General features: G+C 55.2%; 1 protein-coding gene across 3 annotated transcripts; it reads left to right on the forward strand.

Annotated features, from left to right (window-relative positions):
• The first annotated feature begins 6,219 nt into the window (after nt 1-6,219).
• On the forward strand, nt 6,220-13,546 carry FXYD2 (FXYD domain containing ion transport regulator 2). Of its 3 annotated transcripts, XM_036860788.1 has the most exons (7): nt 7,000-7,946; nt 8,902-8,995; nt 10,986-11,024; nt 11,212-11,286; nt 12,755-12,791; nt 12,957-12,987; nt 13,268-13,546. In XM_036860788.1, exons 1-6 carry the CDS (start codon nt 7,908-7,910, stop codon nt 12,979-12,981), a joined length of 309 nt encoding a protein of 102 aa, XP_036716683.1. In that variant the 5' UTR covers nt 7,000-7,907; the 3' UTR covers nt 12,982-12,987; nt 13,268-13,546. The 3 variants fall into 3 exon arrangements, with proteins under 3 accessions (XP_036716685.1, XP_036716683.1, XP_036716684.1); XM_036860790.1 differs by lacking the exons at nt 7,000-7,946; nt 8,902-8,995 and adding an exon at nt 6,220-6,385; XM_036860789.1 differs by lacking the exon at nt 7,000-7,946 and having other exon boundaries at nt 8,515-8,995.
• Nucleotides 13,547-13,607: the final 61 nt, after the last annotated feature.

Here is a 13,607-nt window from a genome sequence, read left to right on the forward strand (position 1 = left end):
GGTGTGTTTGCCTGAGCCAGGGGAGGAGCCTTGGAAATACCTATCTCTAGGCCACAGAGAGGGAGAGCGGCCACCTCTCACCATTAATGTGATTCATTGCTGTCACAGTCGAACTCCAGGGGGCCAGAATCAGCCAGCTCAAGCCAACCGGCTGCTGATTTTATGGAACCAGCCCCAGCCCCAGCCCCGTGCCTGGTTGCACAATAGTGGGGCACTTTCCAAGGCAGGGATCGCAGAGCAGGTGATGGTGCGATCAGGTATCCTGAAGGACTTGGGGTGTTAGGGGCTGCCAGGTGGTGGCCCCCCTGCACCATCCAGAAGAGTGGGTTCCTGCCTCCCAGCCAGGCTTGGAGGTGGCCTGGTGGAACAGAAAGAGGCTCAGGACATTCCCTCGTGTTCCCTCTAGCTGTGTGATCTGGGGCAGACCCCAGCATCTTTGTCAGTTTCCTTCTCTGCAAAATGAAGTCCTTCCTAGCCATGGGGTAAGCTGGGCTCCTGTGTAACCCTGAGAGCCTTGGTTTCCTCAACTGTCCAATGGGCCTATCAATATCTTTCCTGGTACCTCACAGGGTCAGAGTGACACAATGGACATAAAGACACTGAAAATTTTACATGTAGAGATTATGTTATTGTCGACAATAACACGCAACCTAAAAGTTGAGAATTATGTGTTATTCGGGGGTATTACTGAGGACTATGGTCTGGGAGACAGCCTCTCAGATAGCTCTGCGGAACTCTTCCAAAGAGGTAAGGGAGAAGCCAGGATATATAGGAGTTTTTAACTGAAAAACAAACTAACAAAAAAATCCATGTACAGCTAAACATGAAAAGATTACTACTAATCACAAAAACCAGGCATCCCAAGTTAAGGATTTTAGTGCCTTTCTATGTATGGGGAGACGCATGAGTCTGGGCTCATCGACATTATTCCTTTGATATTCATCTTAACTGCCTAGGGCCAGTATCCTGTTTTTCTTCACCCTATATTCCCCTCAGGGTGCACTGTCGCCGGCAGTGGCCGATGGTTTGACGGTGGGCGACATTCATTGTTTACTAAAATATGGCAGGCAACATTTTTTTGTCCACGTTGTTAATATTTATATTACCATCCAGTTCCTTATGTGCTCTTTCTTTGATAGCAGAGTTCCCCTTCTGTCTTTTAGACTGGGGTTCAAGTTTTGACTCGTCCACACACCATGGGAGATTCCTCTTCTGTAAGATGGGTATCACAAAACTTGCTTGACTAAGTCGTTGGACGGAACGAAGCAGATCAAACAGGCAAGAGTTCTTTGGAACAATCAAGAACCATAAAATGGATGGAACTGTTATCAAGTGAGCAGAGATGAGCACCAGACTCAGTGAAGACAGACATGTAACAGACCCCATGATCTGTGTCCTCGAAAAAGCCAGAATAGACTTGGTAGTCTTGTGAAATAAACGCCAAAGATGATTACAAAGCCAGATGTGAGCCATTTGGGCCATGTCAGTGGAATCCAGACTGTCATGGAGGAAGGGCAGGAGAAGCAAGGGGTAGGCTTGATCCTGGGTGTCTTCCTGGAGGTATTGAGTCGGGACCTGCTTTTCAGAGGTGAGGAGGGCTGTGGTTACTGGAAGGAGAAGGGCTGCAGCTGGAGAGAAACAGCCTCCGTTCTAGTTCAAGCCCAGACGTGACTTCTTAGAAAAGTCAAGAATGCATTTCTCTCCAGGGTATTCACTGTGGGAGAGGTGGGTCCAACGGGTTTGCCCTTGTCACCAGCTGTAGAAACAGAAGAGGACGTCCCCATCTCCTGCCTGCTCAGGGAGCAGAAAGACCTGGGCGACCTTGACTCTGAGTACATTGCCCTTTGGCAGCTCCCAGGACCTGTGTGCCCCATGGCTTGCGCCATCCTTGAAGCCAACAATTAAGGAATGGACCCTCCAGGGCCCACCCCCTCCCAGCCCTGCCTTATAAGACCCCAGGGACCCTGGCATCCACAGCCACAGCAGGAGACAGGAGCCAGCGTTCCTTGGGGTTCGAGACATCTGGGCAACAGAGGGGGGGCCTGAGAGTCACCACCTTCCCTGCCGAGTGACCACGCATGCCATGCAGCTGAAGACGGACCTGAGCCGGGGATCGGGGCTTTCTAGGGGCTTCTGGCTTCTCTCCAGCTGTGAGGCAACACCAGGAGGACTGGCTGGGGGCCTGGAGTCCAAGGCTGTGCCCTCTGCTGTGCAGGCCCCCACACCCAGGGCAGGTGGATCTGGAGGATCCTGTCTCGAGGAGACTGGTGATGAGGGCCTTTGCCTCGTTGCTGGCTCTTGAGCACCAGGGAGACAAAGCTCAGCCTACGTCCCAGTCTGTTAACTCCCTACCCCACCAGCCCAACCGTGACCACCCCAGACGGTTGCCCAAGGCTGAGGAGTCGGGAGACAAAGGAGGCCTGCTGGGGGGGGAGACAGGAGAGGCTGAGGCCCGGCAACTGAGGACACTGTGCCTCTGGACAGGCAGCACTGAAGGAGGGGTCTGGAAGCTGGGACTGCCTCTCCACGCCTCACAAATTGCTCCTTGATTTCTGGGTCTTGGGGAAGACAGCAGAGCGTGCCCCTCTTTCGCTCTAGCCTGGAACGACAGACAAAGGAGGAGGGGTTGGGGGTCTTTGCCTTGTGGTCTTTCCAGGATGAAAGAGCGGTGCTCCCACCCCAGTTGCCCCCATATCCCAGAAAAGACTGGAAGAACAAGAGGCAGGGCCAGACGCCAGCAGGGAACAGCCGTTGTGCATGGGGTTTCGGGGGAGGAAGGGAAGGCTGGGGATGCCGGCTGGGTGGTTGGCTGGCAGAGATCATGCTGAGGGTCAGGGACAGAAAGGTGTGCCAAGAGCCTGCTTTAAAGATCACCCCACTGGCGACTGAGCCCAGGGAAGGGATTACCGCGAGTGTCCTTGTCTCCTGGAGGGCCAGCTCAGGGTGAGGGTAGTGAAGCTGGCACTTATTAGGACCCTCTTGGCCAGGCCTTCTACCTACGTCACATCTATTCCTGCGACAGCCCTGCAAGGTAGGTGCTATCATCCCATTTTATAGATGGGAGGAGAGGACTCGGAGAGGTAACCTTCCCCAGCATCACGCAATCCGTAGTAAGGAGTCAGGACGCAACAGGATTTAAGCGTGGATGCATCTGTCTGCAGGGGACCCCTGTGCTGCTCACAGAGATGCGTGGGGGGAGGCTTCCCTGGGCTTGTCTCCGGGGGATCGTGGCCATGATCCAGGTTGAAGGAGCCAGGGCCTCCCTGGAAGGCTATAGGGTGTCTCTGAGGTGGGGGGGGCTCCCTCTCCCCAGGGTCAGCCAGGCTGATGACCTCAGTCAGGACAAGGAAGGACCTGGGTGTGGGTGAGGTGGGAGGGGCAGGACCTCCTTGACTCTTAACATCTGGCTTCCCCTGAACAGACAAATTAACACTTTTATGAAAATTGCTGCAGGGCTCCAGGTGAAGCGCTGGAGGGGAACAGAGGGCCGGGGCCGGGGAACTCCCCAGCAAGGACTCTGGGGAAGCTGTCGGCTGGTGGTGGGGTGTGCTGGCCACTCGCTGTCTCTCCGTGGGGACAAACTAGTTCTTGCTACTTATTACAGGTGATTTCATGGGAAGAGGCTGCGTTAGGCAAGTTGTGGGTCTGTCTGTGCAGCTGGCAAAATTATTTCACCTCTGGAACTAATCCATTCATTTAACAAAACTAGGGATCCACTAAGTGCCAGGCCCTGTTCTAGGCACTGGGGATCTAGGAATGAACAGAACCAACAAAACTCCTTGCTCTCCTGGAGCTTAAGTTTTAGTTAGGAGAGAAATGAGAAGCAAGATAAGGAAAATATGTATTTAATCAGATATAGTAAGTGCTACAAAAAAAAACCCAAATTTGAAATGTTGCAGAGTGGGTGTGTAAATATCAGGCGGGGATGCAAGGAAGGGTCTTTGGAGTCAGTCTTTGAAGAATGACCTGAGCAAATTCAGCCAGGAAGTTCTCTGGAGGAAGAGGCTTCAGGAAGAGGGAATAGCCAGTGTGAAGGTCCTGAGGCAGGAGCGTGTCTGGAGGATTAGAGGACCATAAAGGAGACCAGTATGGCTGGAGTGGAGAGAAGGGGCAGGCAAGTCATTGGAGACAAGGTCAGAGAGGTCAGACCTTTATCTAGAAGCCAGATAAAGACGGGCTTCTAGGACACAGAAAGGGCTTTGGCTTACACTCTGAGCCCTCAGAGGGAACCCTTAGTGAAGTGAGGGCATTGGGTGGGATGACCTTGGAGGCCCTTTCTGGTAGTCTATGATGCAGGGTCTCCATATGGGATGGAGATGTCTCTCTTCACAGCGTTAGTGTCTGGGAGTGTGTGTGTGTGTGTTTGTGTGTGTGTGTGTGTGTGTGTGTGATGGGGGTATTTCTGGCTGAGGTCTCCACTCTTGAGACCACTGACATTTTTGGACTGGGAAACTAGACTGGGACTAAAGGCCCATCTAGCCCCGAGATTTAGGAACTTCTCCAAGTGCCCAGCCTGGGGAATGTCTGCTTGGCGCTCTGGGCCGTGAGCACGCAGGTTTCCACTTGGGAACATGTGACTAGGCCTGGTCTTGTGAGAAGCTGGGTCCCTGGGCAGGTGGGCCGCTGCCTTGTGGGGAAGGGACGAGGAGCCTGGAGGCAGGGCTGCCTGCTGGGGTGGATGGCCCCCCGGGACAGATCTCAGCCCAGTCAGACAACCCCCTCCAGGCCTGCCTGTCTCTATTTCCAGAGTGTTTTCCAGCCCGGGCAGCTCTGAGGGGGTGTCATGGGTCACCCCCTCAGGGCAGGAAGCTTTGCTAAGGAGGGACCGAGTGGAGGGTGTCATCTGACCAGGGCCAAGGGTCAGTGCCTGGGGCCAGACCAGCACCTCCCAGACCCTGCTTTTCAGTGTCTGTGTTGGGATGGCCGAGCAGGGCGACCCACAAGGAAGGGACCTGAGGAAGATCCTGTGGTCCCAAGTGAGCCACACAGACTGCTTATTTTTTTTTCTTTCTCTGTGGCCACTTATATTTTATTTTTTTTTATTGGAGTACAGTTGCTTTACAATACTGTGTTAGTTTATACTGTACAGCAAAGTGAATCAGCTAGACGTATACATATATCCCCTCTTTTTTGGATTTCCTTCCCATTTAGGTCACCACAGAGCATTGAGCAGAGTTCCCTGTGCTGTACAGTAGGTTCTCATTGGCTGTCTATTTTATACATAGTATTAATAGTGTATATGTGTCAATCCCAGTCTCCCAGTTCATCCCACCCTCCCCCTTCCCCCTTGGTCAGAGTGCTTATTGCAGCCTTGCTCCAGGCCCTGTCAGGGGGCCTCAGTGGCCAGGGAACAGGGTCTCGGCTGAGCCAGGGTAGGGGCTGCTCTGCCTTCCCGCTCCCACTGTTGGCTCCTGGCTCCAGCTGGGAGGCTGGCCCTCCATACCTGCCTTCCCACTGGAAGTGCTGTCTTCTGTTCACCCCGCACTGTGGCACCAACTGGCAGCCCTCAGAGGCCTCACTAAGTTGCTGGTAGCTCCTGCTGGGCCGCTGGGCGGATCTGACATCATAGCCTCAGGTAAGTCACTGGGGGCTAAGTGGCGGGTCCCAGCTGAGGAAGGGTGGGTCACACGCCGGCTCCCGCTCCCAGCCCCAGCGGCTCCCCATCTCTGCCCAGGTCCCGGGGTGACACAGGAGGCTGCAGCTGGTGCCTCGGGCCCCGGGCCATGGCCTGGAAACATTCCCTCCCCACCCAGGGCAGCTTCCAAGGACCTGCTGCAGTTCTGCCCAGTCCCAGGGGACTCCTAGCTTGAGAACAAGCCCTCAAGGCAGGATCATCAGGGCCAAGGCCTGACTGGGCTGGAGGAGTGAGGTGTCGCTGAGTAAAGGCTCCGGGGGACACACACGTGCCCCTGAGTGTCTCCCTCAGCTGCCTCAGGGGCAGGTGGCGAGCAAGGGCTCTGATTCCACTGGCTGTGGCCCCAGCCAGTGCCCTCCTGGCTCCTGGTGACCTTTGCAGGCACCTTGGGCTACGTGAAGGCTGCTGGCTGTGGCATCTCTCCCCAGTGCTCTGCCTTCCCGCCCCCACTGTTTGCTGTGGCTCACAGCTTCCCCCTTCCTCAGGTCACCTTGGAGGTCAGAGAATCTCCCCCACTCTCACGTGGATCCTGGCCCAGCCTGCCCCAGCAGGCAGGCAGGCACGAGATGAGGGCTCCCTTGCCCGTCCCTCCTCCCTGCCTTTGTCTCTTCCTGCCCGTGGGCTCGGCTGGGGTGTGGAGGGAGGGAGGGCCACTCTTCCCATCCAGGCCCTGGGTCACTAGCACCTCATAACTTTCTCTTCCACTGAGGACACAGCCAGCAGCTCCTGCCATGGACAGGTGGTACCTGGGTGAGTCCCCTGAACCCCACCCCCCCACCTTCTCAGACTCTGACACAGGTGTCCACCCCATCACTTTCAAGTGCACCCCCAGCTCCCCAGAAGTATGAGAAAAGCAGAAACGAGGAGAGGCAGGATTTGTAAACAAGGGCATCTCGGTATGGGTCCTGGGCGTGCCGTCATCTCTGCTCCCAGCATCTCTGAGCTGCAAGAGCTGGGAAGGCAACTTGTGCAACAGCCCCCTTTCTGTCTGTGTGTCCATCTGTCTGTGTGTCCATCTGCAGGAACTCTGAAGCCAGACTGCTGGGTTCAGAGCTTGGTTCCCCCACTTCGTAGCTGCCTGACCTCTGGCAAGTTATTTTACTTCTCTGTACCTCAGTTTCTTCATCTATAAAATGGGGATGATAATAATGCCTTCCTTGCCTCATAGAGTTGTTGTGATGATTAAATGAGTTGATTTTTGTAAAGTGTTTAGAACAGTGCCTTGCATATAGAGTTAAAAACGCAGCTATTGATTTGCTTTCCCTATTTCTCTTGTCTTCTATCATCTCCTATCTATCTACCTATCTATCCATCTATCATCTTCATCATCATCATCATCTGTCTATCATAGTCATTCATCAATCTATCAATCTATCTATCAACTTTCCACCTATTTTTATACTCCAGAAAGAATCCACGGTGGCTTACAAAGATAGACAAAATGTACTAAGATACCAAGATAATGTATAATAAGGAGGTACCAGTGTCTGTGTGGAGGGCCCCAGGAGTTTTGGGAGTACAGCCACGGGGGCTTTCTAGCCCTGGTTTTGTCCCTGACTGGGTGTTTCAGGCAAGTCCCTCAACCTCCCTGCCCTCAGTCTTCCTGGGCTGCCCAGTGGGGATCATGGTGCTGCCCTGGCCACCTTCAGGGTCATTGTGGAGTCAATGACCAGCTCAGTTTCTTTATCTGTGGAATGGAGCAAACGTGCATTCAGCAGGACAATGCATGCAAGAACTTGACACATGCTCAGCCCCTACCAAATGTTAGCTCTGTTGTATTTTCGTGAATATTCATCACTCGGCCCTGAAAGCAGAAGAGCTGAATGGGTGTCTCGGCTCCTGAGGCCGTGACATTTCCTCTTTCCATCTCACCCTCATGTTCATTTTGCTGGAAGGTGGTTGGCTTTTCTGGGTCTGACAGTGTATGACAGTAACAATAATGACGCTTACTGCGTACCAGGCCCCCTGCCACACCCTTTACCTCATTATCTCACTTTCTCCTCATCACAACCCATTCTACAGATGAGGAGACTGAGGCACACAGAGGTTAAGTAACTTGACAGAGGCCATATACTTAGCAAGTGGAGGAGCCAGGAAGTGAACTCAAACCTTGATCCCCTGCCACTGCTCCAGGAAGATTAATAGATGGAGTCCTTTTGAAGGACTAACCCACCCCTGTTGGACACTGACTGCTGACCTTGGCCCTTTGGCTACAATTGAGCATCAGTCTCTTCTGGAAGCCAATTCGATTGATTAGAACTCAGCCAGGAATATGAGCATCCATGGAGTACCCAGCGCTGCGGTCCCCAAGGTGAATAGGGCCACAGTAGAGGGGGGAGGAGGCCTTGGAAGTGTGGGAAATTTCCTGATTCCTAAACCTGAGGGTGTGGCTCTCAGTCTCCACTTTGCCTCTCACCGCTGTGTGCCCTTGAGCCAGGGCCCTACCCTCTCTGTGCCTCAGATGCCTCATCTGTAAAATGCGGAAATAACACAAAGTGCAAGGAACTAATAGGAACGTGATTTGCAAATCATGAAAACAAGGCGCTCTCCCTGTGGCAGGGCTTGGTCCCTCCCGAGGGAGCCTACCGTGTAACAGTGGGAAACTGGCACGGAAGCTGTGCTTCACGGCTGGAGAAGGAAAGTGCCAGAGGCTGCAGGAGACGAGGGGTTGGTTAGGGATGACACTGAGTGAGCTGTGAGCTGTTAGATGCAGCCTGGCTGGATGAAGAAGATAACAGAGGAAAGGGCGTTCCCAGGCAGCGAAGGCCTGGAGGTGTGAACGTGCATGGGGGGCTCAGGTGGGCTGTGAGGCGGGAGGGGCCGGGTACCCCGGGACCACCGCAGAGGAGCCTCGAGTGCCAGACAAGACACATCAGCCGAAACAGCGATCTCCATAGCGGTGGGTGAGGTGGGCAGCTGCTAGGGTCAGGGGCTTCCATGGGACCCCCGACCTTGCCCCCTAGGCTGTAGCATACACGGAATATATTTCGAAACTCCCACTTCCCCATTGTCACAGCCCCAGCCGTGACCTCTCCGGCTGGGGGAAGGACACCACGGCTGATCTGTCCCCGGCACTTCTCTCTGGAAATTTCCTTGGGGAGGGTTTGGAAAGCCGGCCAGCTCCTCCCTGCCCCTGCTGCCCCTGCACCTCCTCATGCCTCAGCAGGAGCCCCACTATCCATGCCAGGGCCTTTCTTGTGACCAGGGTAAATATTACCTGGCACTGTTAATGTTTAATGCCCCCCCCATCCCTGGCCACCCCACAGCCAGGCACTGTCCCCGAAGCAGAGGCAGCGGGAAGAGGGCAGTGGGACGTGCCCGGTCTGCGGGGGGACATGGCAGGACTGTCGACAGATGATGGTGAGTGTGTGTGCGCGTGTGTGCGTGTGTGTGCGTGTGAAGCATTAGGTGCCTCGGACCATCTTTGGAGGGTGAGCAGGACCCCACTCTTCCGTCTCCTGGCACCCCTGCCTTCCAAGAGTACCCACCGCCCCTGCCCCATCCCGTGCCAACCTTCCCGCTAAGAAAATTTGCTTTTAAAAGAGGATCCCACCTTAACTCCAAAGAAATCTAGCTTGAATGGCGGAACCTTGGGTCCCAAGTAGGAGCTGCTGGGGGGTGGGGAGCGGTGAGCTTCCATCTTGACTTTCTGGCATGCATCTGTCCTGGTTCCATGTATCTTTGGGACTCTCTAAGCTCAGAGCAGGAGGCGGATGGGGGTCAGGCTGGCTGGGGCAGGAGTGGGCCCCTCTGCTCAGCCTTCTCAGGCTGGCTTTGGGGTGAGAGCCCCCAAGTTCAGGACACATGCCCAGAAGTCATCCTGCGAACGAGGGTGATCAGGCCTGGAATCCAGTGGGCCTTCTGTTGTCTGTGGTGGTCTTAGAGCCAGATCTAGAAAAGATGAGGGCTTTGGGTGAGGACTGGCCCATCCAATGGCTCAAGACGAGGTGGTCAGGGAGGAGACGGGTTCCTGGTATGCTGAGGGGAGCTGTGAGTTTGCTCATGGCTCTGACACTGATGCCCCATGTGACCTTGAACAAGACCTGAACCGAATCTGGGGAGACAACTTTGGAGGCCTTCTGCATGGTGACGGATGCCTGGGCCCCCCATAGGCTCCCTTGGCCTCAGGCCCTACAGGTCCAGGAGCAGACCCCTTCTAGTCTGTTCTCTCCTGGCCTAGGGGGGTTGTACCGCCAAGACAGCTGGACTCACCGGGCCCCATGGCCCAGGGCACAGTTCAGCACAGCCTGGGAGGTGCCAACTGGTGCGTTCCTTTGACCTTGGGCACTGCTTCCCTAGTGCCAAGAAGGGGCTCAAGTAGGGCAGAGAAAAGGGGCCACCCCTAGCCGTGGCAGAAAAGCTCTGGCCAGGTGCCCTCCAGCTGCCCAACGGTGAGTACGCTTAGTTTACAGGGCGGGAAGCAGAGCCATATCTGCTCGGGGCTGGAGACTGGACCGAACCACTTGGCCTTGAAATGTCTCCTTCCTCCTGACCATGTGACAGGCAGCACAGCAAAGGGGTTAAGCACCCAGATTCTTAACAACCAATTGCCTGGGTTCATTCCCAGCTCGACCCTTTTCTAGCTGTGTGACTGTGGGTAAGTTGCTTTGCCCCTCTGTGCCTCCATCTTCTCATGGATTATATTGGAAGAATATTAATGCCTCATAGAGTTGTTACAATGGCTAAATAAGCTACTGCTTTGTTAGCCTCAGCCTGGCACATGGTAAGCACAATATATTAATGTTTCTGAAATAAATTTGCTTCCCCCTGAGGATAGCAACGTAAGAGAGAAGAATCTAGAAACATGGGTCCAAGACCCAGTTCCACCCCCAACTTTTATTGGGACTTTAGACAAGTCTTCAAACTGGGCCTCAGTTTCCTCCTTCTGTTCAGTGAACGTTAAGGTTCTATTTATTTATTTATTCATCCATTCACTTCACAAATACTTGCTAAGTACCTTGTAGTTGATTAGTCATACGGAGAGAGGTTGCTGGTGAGTCTTACGGGAGATGCCTCTGTTGGTCTTTTCTTACTTTTGTATGAAGCAAGGAGAGGAAGGAACCAGCCCCTCCCAGAGGTGCCAGAGGCCTCCACAGGGATCGTGGGTCCCTGCTTTGGAGGCACGGTATTTGGTCCCAAGCCGATTGTCGGGAGCCATCTAGGGCAGTGGGGCAGTGGCGTTAGCAGACACGGCAGCCCCCGCTCCTGGATGTCTCTCCACCAGCCTCGCCTGGCCCCCTTGGACCCCTGGGGTGCTGGGATGGGAAGGACGGGAGTTCCACTGTTCCTGTGGCTGAAACACACCACGGTCGGTGACTCACCCCTCACCCACTTCTGGGTCTCTCCTCAGGTGGCAGCCCCAAGGAGGACGTGGACCCATTCTCCTATGGTGAGCCTGGTGGGCCCCTCCTCCACACCCTTCCTGAGCCACCCCCATGTAACCCCGGTTCCTGGCCTCTCCCAGCCCTGGGTTATGTGTCCCCACCTTCGCCAGTTACTGTAGGGCTGCTGCCAGGCTGGCTGCAGGGAGGGGTCTGGGGTCACTCATCCCACTTCCTTGCCCTCTCCTCTCTCAGACTATGAGACTGTCCGCAATGGGGGCCTGATCTTCGCTGCCCTGGCCTTCATCGTGGGGCTTATCATCATCCTCAGTAAGTGGGGGCTTCGTGTGGGAAGTGGGGTGCTGATGGGGACACATCTCAAAGCCACTGAGCACACTGGCTTCTCAGGTCGGGTTGGGGGGAAGAGCCCTCTCACCCCCTTCCCAGATCCCGGAAGGCGGAAGTGAGTTTCTCAGATCCCCTCCCCTCCTCCACGCAGGACGTGGAAACGGATGGCCACCTTGATGGAAGGAGGAGTCTTGGATGCCCCACTGTTTGGTCCTCAGACCACCCAGGAGGTTCCTTCTTCCTCCCGTGCGCCCTCCAGTGGATGCTGGGGGGAAGGCTGTGGAGATGGGAGAGCTGGCTTCCAGTGGCCCTGGGAAGCTCCAGTGCACGTGGAGCCAGGCCAAGGGAGGGAACCAGCCTCCACTGGACACCCCCTCCCCCAGATCTGGACGCTTTCTTGGCTTGAGCTACATCTCAGCCCATTTAATCCTCTTGGCAACACTGAGGGATGGCCACCAATGTCACCATTTTGCAGATGAAAAACCAGACCCACCCTGACAGGGGCAGCAAGCTGCCTGAGGTTCCGTAGCTGAATCGGAAGCAGAGAGGGTTCAGCCGCAACCCCCCGCCCCCAACCCCCTGCCTGCTGCCGGAAGGCAACCGTGCCTGGCAGCCAGAGGCCTTAGGCACCCCTGTTAGTTTACCATAGATCCCTTACTCTCTGGGCCTCAGTTGGCTCATCTGTTAAATGGGGATGATCCCACTTGCCTCAGAAGGTTAGGGCTGGCAGCCAAAGACACAGCAGCCAAGAAAGCACTCAGAAGGATCCAGTAGAGGCATGGGGTGTTCTAGGGGAGAAAAGGGTCCTGGCTCCAGCCCCAGCCCCAGCAGGCACACAGCAGGAGCTTGATAAATGCTCGTGGACTTGTTCAGGTGCAACCAGAAGAAACATACACAGAAACACACCAATGAAAAGAAGAGAGAGAATGTAGCAGATACACCTCCGTGTCCTGGGATTCTAACACATCCGTGGGTGGTGCCCCACCTCCTGACGGCTGCGCTTTGCAGACGTGGCCAGTCTCCCTGATTCCCCTGGAGGCTCCCTGGTGGCAGTGTTGAGCACCTAGGAGGTGGAAGGCAGACGGGCAGGAGCAGGGGTCTTGGCTCTGGACTTCCTGCCATTCTTCTCCAAGAGCTTATTGAGCAGCTTCTGCATGCCCAGCACCACTCAGGGGGGCACCACCATGGCCCAGGCTCAGCACCACTCTCAGTGCCCTCACAGTCCCCCACGGAGCCAGTGCAGTAAATGTTTGTTGACTGACCAATTGACTGACTTGGGCTTCTGAATGCTTATGGTGCAGCCCTATATATAGAGAGAGACAGTCAACTGTGGCCTCCAAGGCAGACACCAAGCGGTACAGGCAGGTGGGAGGGAGGAGGGAATACAGAGCTGAGTCCTCCAGGGCAGAGAGGGTCTCCTTGGAAAACTAACCTCCTTTCTCTCTTTAAGGCAGACGATTCCGCTGCGGGGGCAGGAAGAAGCACCGGTGAGTGCCTGCCTGGGTGACTGATGGGGTGGGCGGGGCAGGGGCGGGAGGAGCAGGTCGAGGAGTTCGGTTACTGAGGCCTGTGAGGAGGGTCTACAACTTCAGGGGCCCCTGAACTCACTGTCCCCCCCCCACAACTTACCTGTCTGCTTTCCTCCATCCCAGGCAAGTTCACGAAGACGAGCTATAATGAGAGGTAGGTTTGCGAGGGGCGGGCAAGGGTGGTGGCCCGGGATGGCTGTGGATAATAAGGAAGAGGTGGGGACGAGCTGGGAAGGACTTCAGGGTCTTTCATCCATCAGCCAGGCGTCTGTCACCCTCATGTGTTTTTAAACGATGGCCAAGTGCCTGGCGTGGCATGTGTAGCCAAGGGAGGCTGCCGAGACACGCCAGAGAGAGGTAAGATGAATAAGGAACGAAATGAGAGTCCCGACCTCTGCCCCCTCACAGCCCCAATCCTGTCTTTGTCTTTGCAGAGCCAGCCGTGTCCACCACTGCACCGGGGCCGCTTGGGAAGCCCTCCCTGAGCTATAGGTCTTTGTCCCCGGGACTGCCAGGCCCTCGGGCTGAAGGAAGCCCCGAGTTCTGCATGACCCCTGGGTGGGCATAGCCTCCTCCCACCCCGTGCTAATAATAAAGCCGGCCTCAGAGACGGCTCCTTCCCTGGCCTGCCTCCCTCCCTCCTTCTCTCCTGTAACTGCCACCATCCTCTCCTCCAAGTTGGAGTCAATACAGCCCGGTCCCTTGTTTTTCAATTATTCGCTCAGGTGCCCATGCCTACTTAAGCAAGAAGTTCAGTATCATCCCCTCTAGGAC

This window comes from Balaenoptera musculus, chromosome 8, assembly GCF_009873245.2.
Source record: "Balaenoptera musculus isolate JJ_BM4_2016_0621 chromosome 8, mBalMus1.pri.v3, whole genome shotgun sequence".
In the NCBI taxonomy this organism is placed as follows: domain Eukaryota; kingdom Metazoa; phylum Chordata; class Mammalia; order Artiodactyla; family Balaenopteridae; genus Balaenoptera; species Balaenoptera musculus.